Source organism: Zootoca vivipara, chromosome 2, assembly GCF_963506605.1.
Source record: "Zootoca vivipara chromosome 2, rZooViv1.1, whole genome shotgun sequence".
NCBI classification, from domain to species: domain Eukaryota; kingdom Metazoa; phylum Chordata; class Lepidosauria; order Squamata; family Lacertidae; genus Zootoca; species Zootoca vivipara.
Genome location: NC_083277.1, coordinates 41600741 through 41626144, shown reverse-complemented (window position 1 = coordinate 41626144; position 25404 = coordinate 41600741). Strand labels below are relative to the sequence as shown.

Genomic DNA, 25404 nt, shown 5'->3' with positions numbered 1-25404 from the left:
GCATGGGATGTGGAATAAGCAGAGCTTTTTCTCTCAGCACTAGAATCACTGTTAGTATGAACTTCTGCTATTATCATTGTGCATGGTATTTTCTTAATAAACCAACTATATAGAATTGTAACATATTACACAGAAATATACCCATAATACAGTGGTTATTAGAATTAATCAAAATCCCATACAAATGGTATGCAAACATTGAAGTACCGTACTAGAAAAAAGCAATTCCTAGTCTTATATCTAGAGGTAGCTCTGTTATTCTGTTGGCAGTCGCCTGGCACCTGAAAAATCAATAAAGTGGATTGTAGCCCATGAAGGCTTATACCTTACAACTTTTTAAATAATTGATTAGCCACTCAACCTAATTTCCGTTTTCTATAAAACTGTTCTGTGTTTTTCCATAAAAAACCTGAACACACACTCTCTCTCTTTCACACACACACACACACACACACACACACGTAACTTATTATTGCTTTTCTCACACTAATCACATTGGCCGTTTTGTCCTCTGCTTCTTTAACTTGAGACTTCATAAGTTGAAAAAGCAGCTTCCTTCTCCAAGAGTAGTTTTTACGCTACTGCCTATTTTTTTTTAAAAAAAAAAATTATTCGAACATCTGACACTGCTGCAATCTGACGCATTCCGGCAGCGTTCAGCCTGACGTTTTCTTTTCTTTTGCATCTGATTAGGCTCTCCCCCGCCCTCAGTCACGTGACGGGGGAGGTTCCCCTCACTCCCTCTCCATCGCCCGCGCTGCCATCTTGGAGCGCCGACGGCCTCTGGGCGCCGCCATCTTGTCTTTCTCTCGGCGTGGAGGGCGCCATCTTGTGCCCGCCTGATGAATGAACCTTGCCGCGAGGGAGGGGAGTCTATCCGGTTCGCTCGGCTGCTCAGTCTCTCGGCGTGGCCAGCCATGGAGAGCGTCTCCCTCCTCCTCCTCCTCTGCTTGGGGGGCGCCCTGGCTGCCCCGGAGCTGGTCAACGAAGAAGTGAAGAGGACCGTGGACCTCGGCACTCACCTGGCCAAAGTGACGGCCGAGCTGAGCCTGGCCAACCCCGCGGGGGGCTCCGGGTCCGCCGCCTCCTTCCTGCTGGCTCTGGACCCGGGCCTGGAGAGCCACCTGGCCTACCTGGGGGTGCAGGTGAGCGAGCCACTGGCGGGACGCGCAGCCTCCGCGGCCTCCCGCTTCCGAAGCCCTTCCCGCCGCCTCCGCCGCCGCGCCTCATCTCGCTCGCCCTCCGGCCTCTCGTAGAGACGGCGCCCTCGGCCAGCCCTGGCGCCTTCCCGCTCGCGCTTCTCCTTTTCCTTCCGCGCGCGGGGCAAATGTTTCTAGGAGTTGCGCTTCTGCCTTTCTTTCGCCTTCCTTCGCCGCGCCCAGTCTTCGAAAATCATCTTCACCCCTCCAGCCCTCTTTGCCTTCGCCTCTTTGTTTTTCCTGGGCATCTGCCCCCATTCCCTGCCGCTTTTCATTCCCTAATACGTTCGCTTATTGGTACCGAACTATCGGTATTTGAGCGGAAATCATTTCCAAAGCATCCCCTCCCCTCGCCCCAACAACGCTTTACCACTGCATTTCAGGGGTTTGTCTTTCTTAACTGTACTGGCTGTCGTGTGTTTGGCTCCTTTTCCCGTATAGTTAGCAGGGGTGGAGGCTAAACTGCAGATTTGGGGTGGCTAGCCCTTCCTCCGTAGAGGAGGCCGTGCTGCAGAGATATATGGGCCACGAAGAAAACCGTATCAATTTTTTGTCGACCCGAAATAACAGTCTGGGATCTTCTGATCTGGGAATGCAGTGTTAGCAGAAAATGTGGTCCATATTGGTGTGGGGGGTGGAAATAGATGTCTTTCCTAAAGTTACACGTAAGCTGCCCTTTGGGGGTTTGCCAGCTTTTCGATCCAGATAACGTCCTGGAAAGCGTCGTCACTTTGCAGAGTGTGCTCACCACATACTTGTTTTATTCTCTTCCTGGCTGCTGACTCCCTTCAGAGCTGCTGCTGTAGTAAATGGCCTGGCATATACTGACACGTAAGCGTAAGTGCTGCAATCGGAGAGCAACCAGTGGCAACCTAGAGGGAAGGAGGCGTGGATCTCAAGGCATGTCTATAAAACCGCATAACGCATGCGATTGCAAGGCCTGTGGCTAGCTGAACAGCAGGCTGCTGGCATGAGAACATTTAAGTGGCTTATTATTATTCATTGCTGCCTGTGTTTCCTGCCTGCCTGCAATAATTGGGGGTGTTTGTAAATGTGAGCTTAGGAGAAAGCCTTTCTAGAAGGTGTGTTTTAGCTGCTTCTATCTGTGTCGCAACATGTTAGTGAAAAAGATTAGTTGAAGCTCTGTCCTGAACCACGAATGGCTACAGATATCAGAGTGGAGTGCACTCTGTTATTAGAAAGTGAGCAGTCACAGCTATTTGGGAAGGACTGTAGCTTGATGGTAGAGCATCTGATTTGAATACAGAAAGTCCTGTGTTCTAGGAGAAAGCCCAGTATGAAATCCGGAGAGTGGCTTCCCGTCAGTGAGCTGGTTGGACCAGTGGCCTGACTTGCTAAAAGGTAGCTTTCTTGGTTTCCATTTGCTGCAGAGAATTCATTCTGCAAGGCAACTTGATTTTAAGGAACGTAATAGCAGCTAGAAAGTTTATTTTGCCTTTGGAAGAAAGGGTTGTAAGTAAGTACAGTAAAGGTAGGTGACGGCAGTAAGGGTAGAGGACTGAGTCTTTGGCATTGTATCTGATGGCCAAAAGTGAGCTTATTGGAACCTAGGCCCTACTCCCTATGCAATCACAGTTTCTATAGGGGTCTTCCCCAATCTGGTGCCCTTCAGCTGGTTCCCAGTCAACCTGGGTGGTAGTGTCAAAAACAATGGGAGGACACCAGGTTAGGCAAAGCTACACCCATGTATGATTTCTCATGTTATTTACAGTCCCATTCTAAACATGTTTCTCAGAAGTCAGTCCTTTTGAGTTTAATGGAACTTGCTTCCTTGTAACTATATGCATAGGATAACTGCCGTTGTCGTTTTTATTTTGCCATTTTGCAAAATGGGAATACTTGCTGGCCTATCAGTCAGTGGATAATGCTGAAGTATGGATAGGCATTGCACTCTCATACATGAATTTATTGATAGTCCTTGGACAAGCTATTATTTTCTGGTTGCAGTATCTGGTGGTTTTGATCCATCTTAGAGTTACAGTGCCTGTGAAGCCCTTTATGGATTAAAAATGGAACTACGGTAAATTATTTTGACCTGCGGGTAGATGTACATATATATTTGGGTCTGAAGATATGAATCATTAGTAAAATAAATCTACATCATAGCCATGCCTTTACTTTCTTGTGAACCCCTTTCCAAGAACCTGAAAGCATCACATGTATCTTTTTAAAATTTTGGTCAGTTTACTCTCAAATGAAGAATAAAAGTGCTGTCAGGTGCATCGTCTGTCCTTGTAACTTTGGGGAGGCTGTTGGGAAAAGTAAAATCAGGACTATTTTCAACAAATCATGTCATCCAACACTTGTCTGTCTAGTTGTGGCTATTCAGTGAGTTCTCACAAAAGACTTCTGGTAGCAGTACAGTAAGTCTTTGATCAGAACTTGCATCCCACAATCACTACTGTATGTCTCTTGTTCTGAAGCTAACACAGTAACAGGATTCCAGAACTTGCCTACCTGCTTGCTAGTAGTGTGTGTACTCCCTGTCCAGGAGGGCAGAAGAAAAATGTGCTTTATCTCCGTTGTTTTGGCTTTTGCAGAAAGCACCAGTAGTGCCTCACTGTTGCTTTAGAATCACAGAAGCCAAATTCAGAAGGAAAGAATTTGCCTCTTCAAACTCACCACAGAGAAAAGGGAGGAATGCTTTCTCTTAGTTTGAAATTTCCAGGAGACAGCAGCACGTTGTTGCTTGCTCCTTCTGCAGGATCCCTTCAGAAGAGCAAACACCCCTACATTCTCCAGGTTCTTCAAAATGCCGCAGGACTCTAGGAAGGAAGGGGTGAATGACAGCTACAGACAATGGGCTTGGCTAGTAATCCAAGCCAGCATTTACGTGTTCTTGTATAAGAGTCTCAATGGTTTAACAGACCTCTGTGTACTTTGCTTTTAGATAATGCTGCAGGGTTTGTGGAGTTAGCCAACAACTTGTTAATGATTGGATGGCTAATTATTGGTGTGTGGGTCAAATTGAAATGTGTCTTTGTTGACTTGCAGTCCCCTGGGAGTAGAAATTGCCAGTAGCACTTGTGATGAATTCAGCTATCTCAGATGGAAACTGTAAATGCTAACAATGACCAGACTTGAATTGAATCTTTTGTTATAGGTGAAAGGTGAGGAAGAAGAAGAGAGTACTCTTGAGTTGAAGGAGACAAAGGTAAAAGGTAAAAGGTGAGTTTTGCCAAGGGAAACTATATCATATCCAGGTTTGCCACAAAACATACACTGAAGAATTTGCGCCCAGTCTTGTTGAATGTATCTGTATGACACATATACTTAGCACATTCAGACTTTATATTTTTGTAATTTCCCAAGTGTTTCTTAAACAATAAATATTGTACTAGGTCAGAGACGTTTGCTTGCAGCCCTGTAGAATCAAAGAAAATCTAAGACTTCAGATACTATTTTAATAGTCGCTTTCCTTTTGATTATTGGATTTAAAAAATTAAGAAAAATAAATCTAATCTGACAATTCTGATGACATGCAGTTATCACTTGAAATTGTGAGGCATAGTAATTCACAGAGTTGCATTTTGATCTGCTTGCTTCTTAGAAGCCTAAACCTGTCTATTGGAAACAGAAAATTAGCATTATCATTATTTACCCGTCCTTAACCCTAAAGATCCCAGAATGGATTACAACATTACAACAGCATACTAGTAAAACTTACAATTACAGATATAAGGTGGGTTCTAACAATCTACACCTCAAGTGTCAAAAGAGGTGTGTTTATCAGAAGTATAATGAAAGTGCCAGATGCACCTCTGTGGGGAGGGAGTTCACAACTTAGGGGCTGCCACAGGAAAATACCCTCTCCTAGGCCACCACCACATGAGCTTTTGAATGCAGAGGAACTACCAAGTGTGCCGGCTCTGGCAATCTTAGCACTTGAGAGGGTGGGGTGGGAAATATAGCCTGCATGTATTAAAGAACTAGGAAGAGCTCTTACAGAGTTGTGAAAAGAATGCTGTTGAAAGAAAGAAAGAGAGAGAGAGAGAGAGAGAAAGAAAGAAAGAAAGAAAGAAAGAAAGAAAGAAAGAAAGAAAGAAAGAAAGATGTCTTTGAATATGTTGCAAAGGAATGTGCTGGTCCTGATAGATGAGCTTTTTAGCCTTGTACTGTCTCTCCTGTTAAGACTCCAGTTGCTTAGTTACCTGATAAGACCCATGCTATGTAAGGTACTTGGGTATTGTGCATGTGTTAGAAGCTTAGAAACCTTATAAAAAACTTAGGTATTCCTAGGGATGCTGGAATTCACCCTGGTGACTTCCCCCCAATGTTACATTTGACCAATAAAGCTGCCTTAAACTTCCCTTGATGTGCTATAAGGAAGGAGGTGGTCTTTTCGGTATTTGGGGCATGAGTCGTTTAGGGCTTTGAACATTAATGTGATTGCCTTGAATTGGGCCCGGAAATGAACTGGCAACCAGTGCAGCTGTTTTAGCACAGGTGATTATGTGAGATCTGAACTAAACTGCAACCAGTAATCTAACTGCTGCATTTTGGACCAATCAAAGTCATCTTCAAGGGCAACCCCGTATAAAGCCTTAATCCAGTCTGGAAGTTACCAGTTCATGGAGTGGCCAAGTGACCTGTATCCCCAAGCTGCAAACCTGCTCCTTTCATGGGAGTGCAAGGCAGGCAGCCTCCCCACCTCCCAGGTGTGACAATGGGGCACACAGCACTTCTGTCTTTTCAGGATTCCGCTTCAGTTTTATTAGCTCGCATCCAACCTATCTGTTGTCAGTTGTAACTGACCAGTCTTTAAAAGCTAATGCAATATATATCTTTTGACATTTAAATCAAACCGTTAGCTGTTATAACATTAGTCAGTTGAGATCAGGGTTCTCTGAAGTAGCAAACGTTCTCAAGAGTCCACGTTCTGATTGCTGATAGCAGTGGGCCACGTTACTGCCATTTTGATTAAACCCAGGCTAGTATAACTGAGCTAGGAATACAAAGATGGTTTGGGATATCCACAGCATTGCATTTATTATTGCATTTATATTCCATCTTTTATCTTCACAACAACCTTGTGAAATAGTTACAGGTAGGTAGCCGTGTTGGTCTGGATCGAAGTAAAATAAAAAAATTCCTTCAGTAGCACCTTAAAGACCAACTAAGTTTTTATTTTGGTATGAGCTTTCGTGTGCATGCACACTTCTTCAGATACAGTGAAATGGAAGTTTCCAGGCACTTATGTAGAGAAGGGGTGGGGAGGGGTGGGGATGGGGAGGGGGGATCACTCAGAAGGGTGGTGGAAATGGGTGATTGACTGACTGATAGCTGTTGATGACCGCAAACGACTGCAAATTCTTTTGCATGAAAAAGCAAGGCTCAACCCTTGCTTTTTCATGCAAAACCATTTGCAGTCGTTTGCGGTCATCAACAGCTATCAGTCAGTCAATCACCCATTTCCACCACCCTTCTGAGTGATCCCCCCTCCCCATCCCCACCCCTCCCCACCCCTTCTCTACATAAGTGCCTGGAAACTTCCATTTCACTGTATCTGAAGAAGTGTGCATGCACACGAAAGCTCATACCAAAATAAAAACTTAGTTGGTCTTTAAGGTGCTACTGAAGGAATTTTTTTATTTTACTTGTGAAATAGATTAGGCTGAGAAACTCGGACTAGTCCAAGATCATCCAGTGAGTGGGGATTTGAATTCTAGTCTACACTCAAACCACTATGTAGCCCAAAACTGCAGCAGGCAAACAAAGGCAGAGATGATATATTCTTCAGTGAGAATCTTTGTTGAGCTTCTTTCCATGCTTATGGGTGTCTGTAAAGCCAGCAGAGCCAGAATGATTTTTCTATCTTTGTTTCTCCTTTACAGTGGCAAATTCTTCACTGTAAAACTGCCATCTCCTTTGGCTCCAGGTGGAAAGATTCGCTTATCTGTTGAAACGGTTTTTACACATGTCCTGCAGCCATACCCAACTCATATCACCCAAGCAGAGAAACAGTTTGTGGTTTTTGAGGGCAATCATTATTTTTACTCTCCGTACCCAACCAAGACCCAAACTACTCGGATTAAACTGGCCTCAAGGAACGTGGAAAGCTACACCAAACTAGGCAACCCTAGTCGGTCAGAGGACATGATTGAATATGGACCCTTCAGGGATGTTCCACCATACAGTGAGGTAAACTCTTAATCCCAGTTAACGTTCCTAGGAGAGAAACTGTTTAAAAGGAATTTGTCATTCATGTAGAATTAAGATACATGCATGTCATTCTGCTGTGTCAAATGATTAATATAAATCCAAAAGCCAGGAATGTAAGGGGCTTAAAAGGAACTAAAGCTGCCTTGTAACAACTCCACCTGTTCATCATGGGTGGACAAAGAATACCACACAGGTGAGTACATGAGGTTATATGCAGGCCAGTGAGTGGACTAGCAAAGAAGAGAGAGATTGCTGTGTTCCTCTGCCTGCCAGCCTTTGACAAAAGACAGTTTTTTGCAGGCCTGCCAAGAGGCTTCTTCTCCTCCCTGGTCAGCACAGAAACATGCTAGTACTTACAAGATTCAGCCAAAGGGCAGCAAGCCTTTAATCTTTCAAAACAGACAAGGCACTTTTTGTATGTGCGCTATTACAGATTTCTAATGGGCTCAGAAAAAGTAATGCAGACACTGTCTATGGACATTGCTCACATTGTTCCACGTGGTTTCTCAGCATAGACACCTTTCAACTGGGATAGCTCAGTAGGCAGAGCATGAGACTCTTAATCTCAGGGTTATGGGTTCGAGCCCCACATTGGGCAAAATATTCTGGCATTGCAGAGGGTTGGATGAGATGACCCTCATGGTCCCTTCCATCACTACAATTCCATTATTCTAAGTGGATATTGGGGGTAGGCAAGGAAATATTGTTTCCTTAATGCCCTACTTAAGAGTGTCTCAGAAGCTTACTGGTGTCAGACTGAATGCTGGACAAGATGGATCCTTGCTACGGTAGATCTAGCCAACATTTCTTAATGAGTACTGTATTGTGCAATATGTCAATCAATACATAGATTGTGTAATACCTCAAAAATGATTGAGAGTCTGATTTGCAAGTAGGTCGTCTTAATAGGCGTTGCTGTAAATGAAATGGCTTTTTCTACAACACAGTCGACGACAGAAAGTCCTCAGTCTCTACTATGATTTTTCTCCTTAGGATAACCTTAAGGTGCACTATGAAAACAATAGTCCGTTCCTGACTATCACTACCATGACACGTGTCATTGAAGTTTCTCACTGGGGCAATATTGCTGTAGAAGAGACGGTTGACTTGAAGCACACAGGAGCTGTGCTCAAAGGACCTTTCTCCAGATATGACTACCAAAGACAGCCGGACAGTGGAATATCCTCTGTGAAGTCTTTCAAGGTCTGCCCTTGCATATTTCTCTTTGTCTTAAAAGGAGCCTCAGGGGTGGTGTGTGTGTGTGTGTGTGTAAAAGTAAACAGTTCCTCTTCCCCTTGCCAGAAAGGACCAGGCTTTGGGGGGTAGGGAAGGGGACAGCAAGGAAGCATTGCTACTGATCTGCTTTTGAGGATGGTGCCTTACTGGAAACTTTCTTTCTGTCCCTTTTTTATGTTACTTCTTGTTGCTGATATAGAAGAACAGGTTTAGGGCGCAATCCTCACCCTACTTGTCTGGTAACAAGCCCCATTGAAATCAGTAAGACTTAGGTCTGTTTAAATATGGTTAGGATTGCAGCCTTAGGTCGCTTGCCTTCCCCACCATTCTTCTGTTTTGGAACAAAGCTAAAGGAGGCAGTGGGTGAGAAGATTCCCATTCTAACTTTTGGAAGAATTGCTCAGACAGCAATTTAAAACTAAAAGGTACCGTATTAAATATTAAAATAATTACAATGATTGACTTAGGAAACACTAATAAAAAACAGGTACATACAGTGGTGCCTCGGGTTATGAACTTAATCCGTTCCAGAGGTCTGTTCTTAGACCAAAGCGTTCTTAACCTGAGGTGCGTTCTTTCCCTAATGAGGCCTCCCGCCACCGGTGTTCAGATTTCGTTTGTCTTCTGGGGCAAAGTGCACTAACTGGAACACCTACTTTCGGTTTTGTGGAGTCCATTGTCCGAAGTGTTTGTTAACAGGTCTGTATTGTACTCTTTAGAAACGTAGGCACTACATTTAGAACCTGAGGACTTTGAAGGAAAGATCAGGCAAGCATTGGTTGGCGATACTTTAGGGCAGAGGGTTGGACTGCATGACAAGAATCTCTTCCAATGTGATTTTTAAAATTTAGTCTGCTGTATATGATTTGCTTATACTGTGGTTGTAACTGCTGTAGGAATGGAGATAACTCTTTCCTTTTAGTGAAAATGCACCCTTAAAAACAGAGCGACTAGCAAGTGCCCCAATTATCGGTACTGGTGAATTTGACATTAAGTGCTTATCTTGCTTTTGCAGACTATCCTTCCTGCTGCTGCTCAAGATGTGTATTACAGAGATGAAATTGGCAACATATCCACCAGTCATCTCCTCATTCTGGATGACTCTGTGGAAATGGAGATCCGCCCTCGCTTCCCCCTGTTTGGTGGTTGGAAGACACATTACATCATTGGTTATAACCTGCCTAGCTATGAATACCTCTTTAATCTTGGTAGGTTTCCTTGTTAGGGTTGTGGCATCTGGAATATAATCTGAGCAACCGGAGTACAAAGCTATTCACTGTCTGCAGCTCTATGCAGAATGGCATATTCGGAATTCCAAAGATTCTTAGTTTTATTATTTGTGCATGTGTACTCAGAAACCAGGTGCTATACTGTTAAAGTGCATTTCAGTACTTGATTATATGACTTTAGATGTTGCAGGCATCACCTGAAAAATGCCATGCATGGTTAGAAGCCCCTTCAAGGTGTGCTTCCTGTGCCTCTCAGACACACCTCCCCCCGACTTCCTACTCTCCTGACACCATTCTGTTCCTTTCCCAAAACATGCAAAATGATATACAGTGTGGTCAATGGGGGATATCCAGCTAAGCTGTACTAAGCTTTGTGTTCTGCACAGCTTATGCTGGGTGCACTGTTAAATGTGTTATCACCGTAATAGTGTGGATATTGCCTAACTTTACTGCAAGTAAGCAACATGCAGCTAAAACAAGTTGTAGTGGAGTTTAACGGGGTTTTTTTTAGCTTACCTTTAAACTTGTGACTGTTTTACTCTACAGGGCTTTCATAGCTGGTATCCTGATGCATAGGAAAAAATCATAGTATCCTCTTGGTTTTTGTTTCCCAGGTGATCAGTATGCCCTGAAGATGAGATTTGTTGACCACGTGTTTGATGAGCAAGTTACAGACTCACTAACTGTAAAGATAATCCTTCCAGAAGGTGCCAAGTAAGTAATAATATGGTTGAGATCAAGGCACTTCGTGTCAGCCAAAAAACACAAGGCCTGCTTATGTATTATTCTGCTTATGGTGAAGCAAGAGCGAGCAGCATTTATGTCCCTGTTGCAATTCCACATGCCCCTGCCCTGTATAATGACAGTGTGTGGAGCATGGTTGGCTGCAAGGAACTCGTATGTTTGAGCAGCTGCTTGTGCACGGGGACACCACTCAATCAGAATACCAACACAGCCAGGCATCCCAATTACATGCAGCCCCTGTGTGTGAGTGGCAGCTCGTGTGTACAGCTTTACTTGCAAAGGACCATGCCCAAGCCATGGGCATTGGAGGGGAGGGACTAATCCAGGTCTAGTTTCTCTCCCCCCCCCAAAAAAATCCCCAACAACAACCAGGTTAAGCTTTTCCTGGGACAGCTAACAGTATTGTATACACCTCTGTTTACAGGAATATCCATGTGGATAGTCCATATGACATCAGTCGGGCACCTGATGAACTTCACTACACCTATTTGGACACCTTTGGCCGTCCAGTCATAGTTGCGCACAAGAACAACCTAGTTGAGCAGCACATCCAGGATATTGTGGTAAGCATAAGCCCTTTGCTTAGATAGCATAAATAATGAGAAGTACCGCACTCATCTTTGCAGCCTAGATTGCTCTATAGCAAGTGACATGGCTGCAATAGCAACAGACCACGTTCATAGATCAGTGAAAAGATTGAGCTTCACTCTTGAGTTCTGAGCTGCATCTGAAATGTGCAAGTATCTCATTGTTCTTACGTAGAGGAATGTAAGGTGGGTAGCATGTCATCTTGACTAATGGAAGTTTACGCTCTTCTCACTGCTTGCCCTGCTCTTCCTAGGTGCACTATAATTTTAACAAGATCCTGATGCTGCAAGAACCTCTCCTGGTAGTTGGAGCCTTCTACATTCTGTTCTTTACAGTGATCCTCTATGTGAGGCTGGACTTCTCTATCACTAAGGTACTGCAGTAGAGGCACGATGAAACAGGGAGAATGCGGCAGGAGGGTTGGTCTGTTTCCTGTGGGAGAGCCCTTTCCTTGGTATTAAATGCCCTTGCACTGACTGCTGGAGTACTGGATTCGCTGCTGTTTTTATGTGAGGTAGCACTTAGTCTTTTTGTAAAATATGGATATCTTGGGAGAGCAAGCTATTGCCATATCTTTATATCAGTGGTGCTCTGAGATTTAATAGTTTCTTAGCATAGGCAAAGTATACTTGAAATACATTAATTCTTTGAGTCAGTAAATGAGCATGTTGGGTTAGGGCTTACCTTTTTCAAACTGCTAAGATCCAAGTTGGCCAAAATTCTTCATCTATTAATTTTCATGGAATGAAGTAGATTTTTAAAATGGCATTTTGGTCCATGTTTTAATTAATTTTGATTCAGTCAAGCTGGCTTGCACAGTGGATATCCTTGTTTCATTATCACATACAAGTCTATCTGAAGCAAATGGAACTCCTCAGTGTTTCTTGTTTTTGCCACTTTGCTCCAAACAACTATTTTGGTAAAGTCTGTCTGATGAATTTAGCTAGTGTAGTGAATAAGCATCAGAATTGTGAACTAGGAACTCCTTTGTTTTAGATCTTGCCTTTCCCTTTCGACTCTTTAGATAGACTTTAGGTATGTCAAACTCTCTGCTTCGGTGTTTTATTTGCAAGGTGGAGGTAATGCTGACCGATCTTATAGGGTTGTTGTAAGGACTACCGAGAGAGCACACAAAACACTTTCTGGACATTTAGAATGCACTATATACTGTAACAAGTATTTAAGCCATTGTGCTTTTCTAGGATCCAGCAGCAGAAGCTAGGATGAAAGTTGCCTGCATCACAGAGCAAGTTCTCACCCTGGTGAATAAGAGACTACGCCTGTACCGCCATTTTGATGAAGCTGTGAATAAGTATAAGCAGTCACGGGATATTTCAAACCTAAACAGTGGCAAAAAATCACTGGAGACTGAACATAAGGCCTTAACCAACGAAATAGCTTCATTGCAGTCCAAGCTGAAGACAGAAGGCTCTGACTTGTGTGACAAAGTAAGAATCTGTTGGCTGCCTTAGTGTGTATTGTTACTGTACTGCCCTTATTCTAAATTGCCTATTCTCTTGTCATTCCCAAGGCAGATATTTTCCTCACACTTTAAAGAAATTCTTTTTTGTTGCCTTTGTTCTGTGTTTACAGTGTATCATGATGATTCCAGAATAATATCGCTAAAGTTGAGATTTATAGGTTCCTTGATAGTTTTATATCCAAGCATTCCTCCATAAGGACAGCCTTGGGGGAATTTCCCCCAGTTTTCATTCTGCCATAGCTTTAAATATTGTGATACCTGTATAAAATATCTAAACCAGGACTGTCGACTATCCCAGCTTGCTGAGATGTATTGGCCAGGGTCCTCCACCACATTCAGCCCAAGCCCTTCTCTCAGTGAGTAGGCCCTGAAGGTAGCAAGTTTGCCCCGAAATGTTTTAATGCTGGGGGGGGGGGAATACATCAAGCCCCTCTAGCTGCATTAAGCCTTCTGGCTACCACTTACCTAACATGCCTACTGCTTTGATATGGAATGTTTTTTGTAAGCTGCTGCTCAGCTTTAGTGAGCGAAGCCTAAGGCATCCTGAGTTCCCGATTTTAAGTTGTATTAATCCTTAGGCACAAATGTGGTCCATGTGTCATTCTCTTAGCAGACTGCTTCTACTCTGCTTTGAGCAAAACTTTCACCCACAATAGGAGATCCATTCAGTGGATCTCCCTGGAACTGTTGGTGAATATAGCTATCTTGAAGATGGTCACTTTTGCCAGGATGTCAATGCATAACTTGCAACTGAAAGGCTGTTAATGCATTCTGTTCATTGATACTCAGCTGCAGTTAGCTGAAAGCTCCCTTGGTAACTGGGAGGAGGGCTGAGTGGAGGGGCTGTGCACACACACTGTAGCTGTTATCTCTACATATTCCTCTGTTGCTGTTTTGCTATAAAATGGAAGGAAGGTTAGAAGGCATTTCATTTCTCAAAAACAAAGTATGAATGAATGTAGCATAACCAAGTGCTCTTACTGCCATGGAACTAGCCCTGACATGTTTGTTGCAGTGAGTGTCCATATTCAGAACCATTAAATGAAAAGTTTAAATGGGTGTAGCTTCTAACATAACATTGTATAGTTTGTCATATACAGTCGTACCTTGGTTTTCGAACAGCTTAGTTCTTGAGCCCTGCAAAAACCCGGAAGTGACCATTCCTGTTTGCAAACTATTTTTGGAATCCAAACATCTGGTGGGGTTTCTGCGGCTTCCATGCTTTAGTTTTCAAACTTTTTGAAAGTCGAATGGACTTCCAGAATAGATTCCGTTCGACTTCGAAGGTACGATTGTAATTATTTGCTTAGACCCTGCAAATCTCCTACTTCTAGAGTGACCGTAAAAATAAAATGAAAGCACCCTATTACTGTTGCTTTGTATGGCTATGGTGTTGTCCAGTCACCTAACATTTTGTCCCAAATTTCTTCCAAGGTTAGCGAAATCCAGAAACTTGATAGCCAAGTAAAGGAGCTGGTCCTGAAATCTTCTGTGGAGGCTGAGCGACTGGTTGTTGGCAAGCTTAAGAAGGATACATACATAGAGAATGAGAAGATGCATTCTAACAAGCGTCAGGAGCTGATCACCAAAATCGACAACATCCTTGATGCGCTATAAGTTAGAAGTAAAAAGTTTGGGAAAGAGCTAAAAGGGGTGGAAGAAGGTTCAATGGGCATACTGAGCCACACCAAGTGGGGTGGGGGGTGGGGGGTGGGGAGAGGTGTGTCTAGCCTACAAAACTGCAGCAAGGGAAAAGCTTTTGGAAGTCGCCTCCAAAATGTGGTGTTAGTCACTTTTAGGACCTGTTTGCTCTGTGATACACCTACTGTTCAGAAGAGGTTTTTATACCATGCCTTGGACTTAACTGAAACCATTGTCCTCAGAGTGTTAGTAGCACGACTTCAAAGTCTGCTGAGCGGCCCCCTAATTTTCAGTAGGGAAGCATGCACACAGGTCCTGTACTGGCACTGAATGTCTCAGTCAGAGAATAAATACAACTGTTTTATTCAAAGGTTTGGTAGCAAATCTTTCCTTCTGTCCTCCACCTTTGAATTTATACTTTTTTTATATTTTGGAGATGGGGATACGGATAAGTAACTTGAACAAAGGATTTTTTAAAAAACCATTTTTCGCACTAAATGAGATTCTTGTCCCTGAACTTTCTGAGCCTCTTTCAAAGTTCAGTGTTGGGGTAGAGTCCAGGGAAAGAGAAGGGAGCGGGTGAGGTTCATTTGCTTAGAAGCCTGTGCTTTTCCTCAGACGGTTTGTTTCTTTAAAAAAAAATTGTAGGGAAGATCAAACTGAAATAAAGATGTATGGATCTTCTGCCTCTATTTTCTTCTTATTATTATTTGAGTGTCCTGTGCCTTTTGGATTCCTGTAATGAGCACCACATTATGTTTGATCATGCTCCAACTTGTGTAAGAATTATGAACCTCTAAGTTGTTAAGAGCTTTTAGAATGATTACTGCGGTCAGTAACAAACTGACTTGCATTAATGCTGGTTGTAGCAATATTTGGATCTTCCTATGAATGTGTGTGATTTTTAGGTGTTGTTTGACCTGGTCAAAACTCTGTAGAATATTATTTAAGATGTAATGCTGAATCACCTAATAATCAACCAGTGCAAAATAGCAGGGAACTAGCTGTTTCTGATGCAGGATGCTAGCGCTTGGAAGTTTCGTAGGCAGAACCTTTTTTGTCAAATTATATGACTCTTTTTCCAGAGAGTTTAACACACATTCCCCTGTTCCTTCTCACTTTTTAGATGGGGAGGAGAGTGCATTTCCCAGGTAAATTATTTCTGAGGTTCCCCCCCCCCCCCACCTTCATTGTGCCTTGAACAGCTTCAGTTTATATTTCATTTTTTTAATATAGCATGAAAGTTGCTGCGGGTGAACAAAAATTCCTAAGATTTCTCTTGCCATTGCACACAACATAGATAAAATCACAGGACAGAACTGGGGGACCTTCTTGTCACTGTAATGTATTTGTTCATGAAAAGTGTGTTATGAGAGGAATGAGCCTTATGTGAAGTGCCAGTTCCCCCTTGAGGGAGTATCCATTGTTAGACTATAAATACCTTGTGATTTGGTTTGACCTAGTTTACACACCAGATGGCGCCAAGCTCACTGGAAAGCAAGAAGTCAATATTCTGTTCACTTCTTAAGATAAGAAGGTAACTTCAACTGATATTTTTAATACATGTAGGTAAACACATGTTTATCTTGTAGTGTTGATTTCCCCACCCACATATCTTCATACCATGCAATCATGTATACTAACTCCTCTTCATACATAGAGATGTAAAATTTCCGGAAATTTTGAAGCTCGGAAAAACCCCCGGTTTTTTTCGGGGGGCGGGGGCGGAAATTTTTGGAAAAATTGAAAAAAAATGCTACATTAGCACTTCTTTTTTCTTTTCCAGATTGAAAGTCATTCTGTTACTTTAGAAACATAAAATATAACTGTGGATAATTTAAATGGGCATAAAATTATCACAACTAGCATATTAAAAATATAGTGTATCTAAACAGGAACTGAAATTTAACTTGTCATTCATCACTGTTTGCTATGCAACATGCTTACTCCACCTCCCATGTTTTGCCCATGAGACCTTATGTATTTCCTCACACTGATGTGTGTGGTCTGTTAACCACTTTAGCTACTACTTAAATTAGTTTATTTCACTTTTTAAAGACTTTTACAGCATGTAATGTTTAAAATATTTTCATTTCTTTTTTTCTTTCATAACATTTCTCTGATTGCCACAACAACACATATACTTTAAGGCCCTTTTTGTTGCTCTATATTTTCTTCCAGTGCTTTGAGGCCTAGTGAAAATCAACAGAACAGGCACCCTAAACCATTAACTGCCCCCGAAGGGACAGGTATAGTAATGATATTTGAACCACCTGATGTCTCCAATTTGTTTAACTCCAGCCAATTCTATAGCTGTTGACATTTTGATAGTGGGAGGAGTTAGAAGCCGGAGTCTTAACCGAGGAAATAGAATGAAGCAAATCTGGTTCTCATGTGCTTGCAGGTAATTGAAGAAACTGCTCCTACTAGTTAACACACACACACCCCGACTTTGTACCTCTCTGGATTTTAGGCTTAGGATTACTTACAAATGCAAATATTTTTAATAAAGGCACTTGGGTGGGCTATCAATAACACTATTTCATGACTTTAGAAGCATGTCTAAAGCAGTGGTTCCCAAATTGGCTTGGACCACAATAGTGTGTGCCGCTGAAGAACCACAATGTGCCTTGAAGACATTCTGTTGGAGGCAACCACTCCTGCATTTCTTTTAGAGTGGGGAGGCCTTGGACGTCACTCATTCCCTAGCCTGCTCCATATATGGGTCAGGATACCACCCCAAAGGAGTAAGGATGCATTCCCTGTTGCTGCAGCCCAAACTATAGCTCAGGCGCTTCTCTTTGCACAAAGGTTACTGAGTACCTGCTTGGCCTGGATCTGACAACCTTGGGCAGAAAATACAAGAGCAACTGCTTGCCAGTGCTCAGGAAAAGCATATTAATCTTCTGGAAGTCACTATATAATTCAGAATGCTGCTTCTGATTTCCTGCAATTTAGCACATCCCCATTCACTTCTGGGTAAGTAGCCCTGGCTACCTCTTTAGAAATGGAGCATCGGAAAGGTCCAGATAATTCAACAAGGCTTTCAGTCCTTTCTGTAGAAATCTGAATGAGGAGTTGAGCTGAAGTAGAATACTTTGGATACATTATTAAGACCCTTTATATGATTCCTCTCCAGATAACTTGCTTACGTGCCCACCGTAAGCCTAAAGAGCAAGCCACGAAACAGGGTGAGGCAAATGTGATGTGTGTCCAAGCTGCAAATGGAAGTTTGTAGCCACTTGCAAGTTCCCTTGCGGATGTGTTCTGACCCAAACATGAATTTCACTGTGGAGTATGGAAGAATGGCGGATATGACTCAATACTGCCCAGGATCATGAGATGGGAAAGGAAGGGCAGTGACTGAAGTTGAATGTAGAATCGGGCATTTGTGATTGTTACAAGAGCTGTGGGCAACTTGGTGACTCTGCTCCTATTTATCCTTTGTTTTCAATGTATTAAGATTCTCCACCACAAAGTAGGACTTTGTCCTGTTTTGAACTTGCTTTTCCCAAGTCAAATCTCAGTTGCAGGTTATTTTCTTTTAACTTATCTCTGTAAAGTCTCCCTGCCGCAAGTCCACATGCACCAGGCATTCTGGTTGTAGGCTCCTCTTAAAAGCCGACGGGCCTTGTTTTCATCTCTGCTTTCTTGAAGGAGTACTTCTGATTGGTCCTTTTGTCAACCAGAATGTACCATGTTCCCCAGTAGATGCCGCTGGTCACCCCCGTGTAGCGTCCGTGGTGGTACTTCCCATTGAGGTTGGCTGCCAGGCAGGAGTCGAACCACCAGCCGGCCCCATAGTACGCACCGCAGTTGCCCATGGGGTAGTTGTCGTTGTCGCTGTCCCAAGTTGTGAAGCACTTGTGATCGTGGTTGTAGTTGCGGCTGTAGCTCAGGGCGTTGCCCGCACTGCCTTGATACTCCCGGGCTGTCAGGCGGTACTTGTGGGCCTCGCTGGCCACTTTGAATTTGCGGTAAACAGCATGGCGCTTGACGCCATGCCAATCCTCCAGCTCTATGCGCACGACATGTTGGCCCAGGCGGGTTAAGCTGTGGAGGTGCTCATTGCCCAGCCAGTGCTCCCCTTGCAGGCTCCCAAATCCCTGCCTGTACTCCTGCCAAGTGCGGTTGAAATCCACAGAGCCATCCTGCCGGCGCTGGAACACGGTCCACCCGCCACCATCCGTGACCATGTCGCAGTACGCCTAGCAATACACAAGGCGAAGGTTAATCGGCAGAAACACTGGAGCGCCTGAAAAAGAGCCCTTGTCACAGCCTGATTCCATGGGCTTGGAGCATCATGCTCCCCAAAGAAATTTTCCACTCTGCAGGCAACAACAAGTGCTTTAAACAGGTTTAATGGTCTTTGGCTGCTCTGAACTATTTTCGTCAGTGGGGAACAGGGCTAAGGAGCTCCAGAAGTGAATTCGTAAGTGGCAGAAACTCAACGCCTGCCTGTTCATGCGCCATTTTGGAAATTTTATTTTCAGTAATTTAGATTTAATTACTTTTGATTCTGTGGTGTCTGTTCTGTGCAGCATTAGTGCAGGGGTGTCCCATCTGGGCATGTTTTTATTTTACTAATTAACTGAATAGTGGCTTCCTCTGCGTATTTTTAATTTTTCTCAATTGAATTGAGGCTTCCATATTGAGTTTTCGGTTCTTGAACATTTTGGAACTTGAACGATCTTCTGGAACGGATTACGTTTGAGAACCGGGGTACCACTGTACCACCTTTTCAATATATTCTGATGGGCAGGTATATGAAGATTCTAATCTGCATCAATGATGGCAAGGGGGGAAATTTACTCCAGATTCATTAATGCAAAATGCTTTATGATATTAATAAGGGAAGCAATCTACAGTGAGTGAGTGGGACTTACTCTTAAGTAAGAATACACAGGATCTCATAGCAGATTATCATTTACAATGGCAATGCAGAGGAGGATGAATTTAGAATGCCCACTTTAGGAGCACATCAATGCAAATTTTATGTATGGATACAACTTTTACACATACCACTGGAGCAAGGAGTTGAATTTGAATTGCAATTGTGCTACCTTTGGCCAAATGGGGACCCACTTGGCTGCATGCATATCTTATTTACTCCATTAGGTAGATACCTCAAACCTACCTACCTTACCTCAAAATGTTGACGGAGGGGAATGGGTTGGATGGTGTATATCCCGTTGTCTCGGATGCCCTGTTTATGGATCTCTGCACAGTCCCGAGGATACGTGTGCTCAGATTTTTCAGAAGGTTCCACTGAAAGTACATAGGAACATAAAAAGCTGCCTTAGACTGAATTGGGCCATAGGTCCGTCTGGAAGGCATAGAAAGGTGTAATAAACCACAAGGGCTTGGCAATGGAAACAACAGGTCCTGGACATATGAACTGTCTTGATATGGCACCTAGAAACTGTTACACGTATGGCGAGCAGGATTGCACCTCCAGAGCAATCTTGGGGCACTGCTACCTGCTTCAACATGCTATTGGATATAGCAATCAAGGGAGGTCTTCCCAAAGAGTTAAGAAATTATCATGTGGTTCCGGCCAATGTGTATTGGGCTTCACACACTCAGACTGCCTTCAAACATAATGTACAATAGGTGGGTTCTAGGCAGAGGTGGGGAGTTGCATTTGCACACCTGGATATCCATGTGTGTAAGGCATCATTTTCCTCCTGTGACAACCAATTTGAAGTGCGAAGCCATTTCCTGCCTTCCCCCAAAGCCCATATTTTCTCTTCCTTGTTTTGGCTTCGTTTTAAATTGTAACCTTCTGCACTAAAGCACCATGTACATATTGATGGTGTTATATAAAAATGCATTATCTTAAGGAATGAGAGACATTGTAGATTTAATTAATCTTCCGCTGTTGTGGTCTAGCATAGTTTAATTTGGGCTACAAGTGGTTTATGTTTATGCTGCCTCTGTTGCAAAGAATTTTTTTTTATAAAAAATCTGTCTTTGTTGTTAACTTGAATATTAAAAATTAATTATTATATAATTTATTTGTTTGTAAGCCACTCAGGGAATGTTTATTGAGTGGCTACATAAATACTAAAGGCACCGGAGGCAGCGAGGAATATCCAAAGGCTCTTTTGCCTTATCCCAGTAGGGTGCAAGTGAGGGCATCTTTTTGCCTTTTTTTCCCCTTAAAAAAGGTCAGTTTATTTTTTTAAAAAATTGTATTTCTCTCTCAATAAATGGGATCAATCTACACCAACTCTTGGGCTGGAGTAAATTTATTCTAAGTTTTGGGGTGTATCTAGGGTACCAGGAAGGATTCAAATATTTCGGACCTAAGCCTTGCTGTCACACTCCTTTGGGGTACACACTGCTCTGACAACCCCCCCCCCCCGTGGCCCTACTGATGATGCAGCCCCAACATCATCAGGGTCACAAGACTATGGACCATGATGGAGAGAGGGGACCTGGTCTCCCTCTCAGGTTCCATATGATTCTGGTCTAACTTACAGAATAGATTTATACTAACCTGTAAGTGCTGGTGTCTCCTCAATCTTGTGCTCTTTCCCTATATCTGGGAGATAATTTGGAGTCTGTGAGATTACTGCAAAGCTCATGGGAAAAGCCACTGCCCACTCTATTCTCAATAGTCTGTGACTGAGCTGGTTTAGTGCAGTGTTATTATACAGATTTGCTAAGTGTTTGGATAACTTCCCCCCAGGCATTAAGGGGGCTTCCACACAAGTGGAACATTCAGATCCATTTCTCCGCCCTGTGAGTGCCATTGGCGCATGGCCCCCTGCAACACACGCCATTCTTGTTTGTTTTTGTTTCTCTTAGGGTGCCTTCAGACTCCCACTACAGTGGAACCTCGGTTCACGAACACCTCGGTTTACGAATTTTCGGTTTACGAATGCCGCAGACCCATCTGGAACGGATTAATTCACTTTCCATTACTTTCAATGGGAAGGGTCGCTTCAGTTTATGAATGTTTCAGTTTATGAACAGACTTCCGGAACCAATTGTGTTCATAAACCGAGGTACCACTGTATTTTGTGGGATGGATTCAAGCACATACCAGAACCTGAGGTTTGCACAGTTAAGGTGAACTAAAGGGCTCTGTCGCCTTAGGGCAACAAATCCGCTTCAAAAAAGAAAGAAAAGAACCAGACTTCTAGCAGGTTGAAAAGTGGCAGGGAAGTGCATTGAAAAATATGGGGTGAACTAACGCCTAACAGGAAACACCCCACAAACAAATCAAGATGAATGCAGGTCCAATGCTCATAAATGTCATAGATAACCACCCCACAAACCATGTTCAATAAAGACCTGGATATGAGACAGGGATGGGGAACCTGTGGCTTTCTTGGACTCCAACTTCCATCAGCCCCAGCCACCTTGGCCAATGCCCAGGAATGGTGAGAATTAAAGTCCAATAACACCTGGAGGCCTACAGTAGTTTAAAATGGAAAACATTGAAAAACACATTTGTGCATTTCACATCTGAGGACCCAAATGTAAGCCCTAGGCATCTAAGGCTGGGAAATGGATATTTTCTGTCATCAGCAGCCTTCCCTAAGATTTCATCAGGTCTCCCCTGCCACTAGAAAAATCTAGGAGCTACAGAGTCAACAGTGTGATGCAGCAGCTAAAAAAGCCAATGCAATTCTGGGCTGCATCAATAGGAGTATAGCGTCTAGATCAAGGGAAGTAATAGTACCACTGTATTCTGCTCTGGTCAGACCTCACCTGGAGTACTGTGTCCAGTTCTGGGCACCACAGTTCAAGAAGGATACTGACAAGTTGGAACGTGTCCAGAGGAGGGCAACCAAAATGGTCAAAGGCCTGGAAACAATGCCTTATGAGGAACGGCTTAGGGAGCTGGGTATATTTAGCCTGGAAAAGAGAAGGTTAAGGGGTGATATGATAGCCATGTTCAAATATATAAAAGGATGTCATATAGAGGAGGGTTGAAAGGTTGTTTTCTGCTGCTCCAGAGAAGCAGACACGGAGCAATGGATTCAAACTACAAGAAAGAAGATTCCACCTCAACATTAGGAAGAACTTCCTGACAGTAAGAGCTGTTCGACAGTGGAATTTGCTGCCAAGAAGTGTGGTGGAGTCTCCTTCTTTGGAGGTCTTTAAGCAGAGGCTTGACAGCCATATGTCAAGAATGCTTTGATGGTGTTTCCTGCTTGGCAGGGGGTTGGACTCGGTGGCCCTTGTGGTCTCTTCCAACTCTATGATTCTATGATTCTACAGAGTTTCCTGTGTGCGGGCAACGAAATGCCCTGATTTCACAGCATCTGGTGCTACCCACCAGCTCTGCCTTTTTGACTCTGCTTCTGATAGCAAAATAACCTGGGCAGGCATTGTGCTGTCTGCTCCCATAACAGCGTCTTTGCATCGCTGTCCCTCTTGTTCTTCTCTTGCTCTGGCATAATCGGGGAGGATGTGGAGTGGGAGAGGGAACTATCTGAAGGAAATGCTGAACAGTGGGGGGATTGTGTCCAACAGAAAGAGTTGCATCATCGGTCAGCCTGATAGCCATAAATGTCAGCCGCAAACTCTTCAAGCATATTGCTCATCAATACAGCATCCATCTGTTCGGAAATTCCTACTGGGACATGGACTGTTGAGATGTCAGACATCAAAAGAGAAAACGAGTGGAACATCTCAAGCAGAAGAAGTGGGGAGGGGGAAGGAAATAATGAAAAATGGTGGAGGAAAAAGCCAGGCAGAGGCGGAATGAGGACTCTGAGGTTTTGAAGGCTTTGCCTGTCCTCGTTGAACCGAAGTGGGAGACAAGACACATTCACAGGACCACTTGAGTGAATGGTGACTTTGATTCAGCAGTGTGGAGCTGGTTAGGTGACTGCTTTGGTGCAAAGCAAGCACTGGAATTTTCTCCATGGTTTATTCTGGCCAGGATGTAGGTTCATGACAATGCCAAGCTCAGCTCACTGGGTAGGTTTGCTAAGTTGGCCTTGTGAGACTTCAGCGTGGGCTTAAATAGGAATATGACCTAGGGTGGAACAAAGGACCCATAGGAAAACACCCTGGAAGCAAAATAAATTTAAAAAATTCTTTTAAAAGATAGTTTAAAAGACTCTTCTTAAAAACCTAAAAACTCCCTTAGAATCTTTTGAAGAATTCTTTTGAAGAATCAAGTCTTCAAAAAAGTTATATGATCTAAGAAAGTCTTTAAAAGAATCCTTCCAAAAGAATTTAAAAATTATAATGTAGCACCTTAGAGACCAACTGAGTAGTTTTAGGTGTAAGCTTTCATGTGTGTGCATGGTTTTTAAGAAGAGTCTTTTTAACTATCTTTTTAAATGTTTTAATTTATTTTGACTATGGCAGACCAACACAGCTACCTACTTGAACCCTGGAAGCAAATCAAGATGAAGGAAGAATAAATGTTCATTGCCATAATAACCGCCTCCTAAACAGAATAAGCATTCAGAATGAATGCTCAGTAAAGACCCGACATGGTCTGACTCTAACCACATCATAAGATTTGCGCAAGGAACCCTGTTCTGTCTCTTTTTGCCTACCTCAACTCCAGGTGCAGCGTGACCAAGGCAAGGCAAGAGGGCTGCCTTGATGGGCCATGGCCTCCTTCCCTCCCTGCTCAGCACTCCAAGCTCTGTGTAGGGGGCTGTATCCCACCAGGCTGCTGTGAACTATTTACAAGGCTTTATTTAGAACTTCATAGAATTGTAGAGTTGGAAGGGACCACAAGGATCATCTAGTCCAACCCCCTGAAATGCAGGAATCTTTTGCCCAAACCCTGAGATTAAGAGTCTCGTGCTCTACCGATTGAGCTATCCCTCCTTTCTCCCAACAAAAAACAGTAAAAACGCAATACATCAACACACTAAAAACTTCCCTGAACAGGGCTGCCTTCAGATGTCTTTTAAAAATCACACAGCTGGTTATATGTTTGACATCTGCTGGGAGGGCGTTCCACAGGGTGGGCACCACTACCAAAAAGGCCCTCTGCCTGGTTCCCTGTAACCTCACCTCTCACAACGAGGGAACTACCAGAAGGCCCTCGGAGCTGGACCTCAGTGTCAGGACGGGACGATGGGCATACATAGGATTCCCAGGAGATCTCCCCTCCAGGCACTTGCCAGACAGATCTGTTTAGCTTCAGCAAGGCTGCTGCACCATGAGCCTTCATATCATACCCCCACCCCAACCTGGACTTCGTTGTTTGTGAAGAGAGAGAAGAATCTCTCTCTTTACAGTCAGGCAGAATGGGAAGTGGATAACCTCCCTCTCTGTACTCACCAAGAATGGATGCCTTCAGGACTGATTCGCTGCAAGGCAGCTTGCAGCCAGAGAGGATGCCCAGCAGCAGGGCCACCAAAGAGCTGAGCTGCTCCTCTAAGCGGTGCAGATTAAGCCGGCTCTCCTCCTGCAACTTCTGTAGGCCCGATGCCATGGAAACCACTCTGGTTTCCACCAAGCTGAGTCGGTCCATCAGGGTCCTGGTCCTGGGAGAGCTTTGTTTGTTGAGCTCTCCAGCGTGCTTCAGGATCTGCTTGAACTCCATCTGCTGCTCGCCAGCAGGGACATCTTGCACCTCCTCAGGTGCTGCCGGCTCCTCGGGCCCCAGGACGTGGAGCCTGCAGCTCCCCAACCCATCGCAGCCGCCTTCTGGAGAAGTGAGAGGCATGGCCACCAGGGACCCTGCGCATGCTGGGTTGTCATCTCTTGGGCTGCATTCGGGGCTGTCTGAGTTCAGGCTTCCTGACTCCCGCAGAACGATAAAGAGGAAGCCCAGGCAACAAAAGCACTTGCTGAAGCAGGGAAAGAGTTTCATTTCTTTCCTTAATGCCTCCAGAGGGGTGGGAAAGGCACACGCGACATGCAAGAAGGCACAGGCTGGAAGCTACTGCAACAGGGCTTCTTCTGTCTCCGCAGGCGAGCTGCCTCTCTCGGCCGGGAAGGCCACTCCCAGGCTAGGTCGGGGCAAACTGCCTCGCCGAAGAAAAAGTGTGGAGATTGGGGAGCCGCGAGGGAAAGGAGGAGGGAAAGGAGAGCGGCACACAGATAAAGGAGCATTTGAGACTGTCCAGCAGATTAGCATGTCATGGGCAATTAAAGCTAGGCCCCTTGT

General features: G+C 43.9%; 2 protein-coding genes across 2 annotated transcripts; one reads left to right on the top strand and one right to left on the bottom strand.

Moving 5' to 3' along the window:
* The first annotated feature begins 827 nt into the window (after positions 1-827).
* On the top strand, positions 828-14995 carry RPN1 (ribophorin I). The gene is made up of 10 exons (XM_035106439.2): positions 828-1145; positions 4324-4388; positions 7055-7361; positions 8376-8585; positions 9634-9826; positions 10462-10561; positions 11016-11154; positions 11433-11552; positions 12382-12627; positions 14097-14995. The coding sequence occupies exons 1-10, from the start codon at positions 843-845 to the stop codon at positions 14277-14279; spliced, it is 1866 nt and encodes a 621-aa protein (XP_034962330.1). The 5' UTR covers positions 828-842; the 3' UTR covers positions 14280-14995.
* A 1822-nt stretch (positions 14996-16817) lies between these two features.
* LOC118080051 (fibrinogen-like protein 1) lies at positions 16818-25188 on the bottom strand. The gene is made up of 4 exons (XM_035104983.2): positions 24573-25188; positions 20806-20850; positions 19450-19571; positions 16818-18511 (listed from the first exon to the last, which is right to left on the bottom strand). The coding sequence occupies exons 1-4, from the start codon at positions 25105-25107 to the stop codon at positions 17918-17920; spliced, it is 1296 nt and encodes a 431-aa protein (XP_034960874.2). The 5' UTR covers positions 25108-25188; the 3' UTR covers positions 16818-17917.
* Positions 25189-25404: the final 216 nt, after the last annotated feature.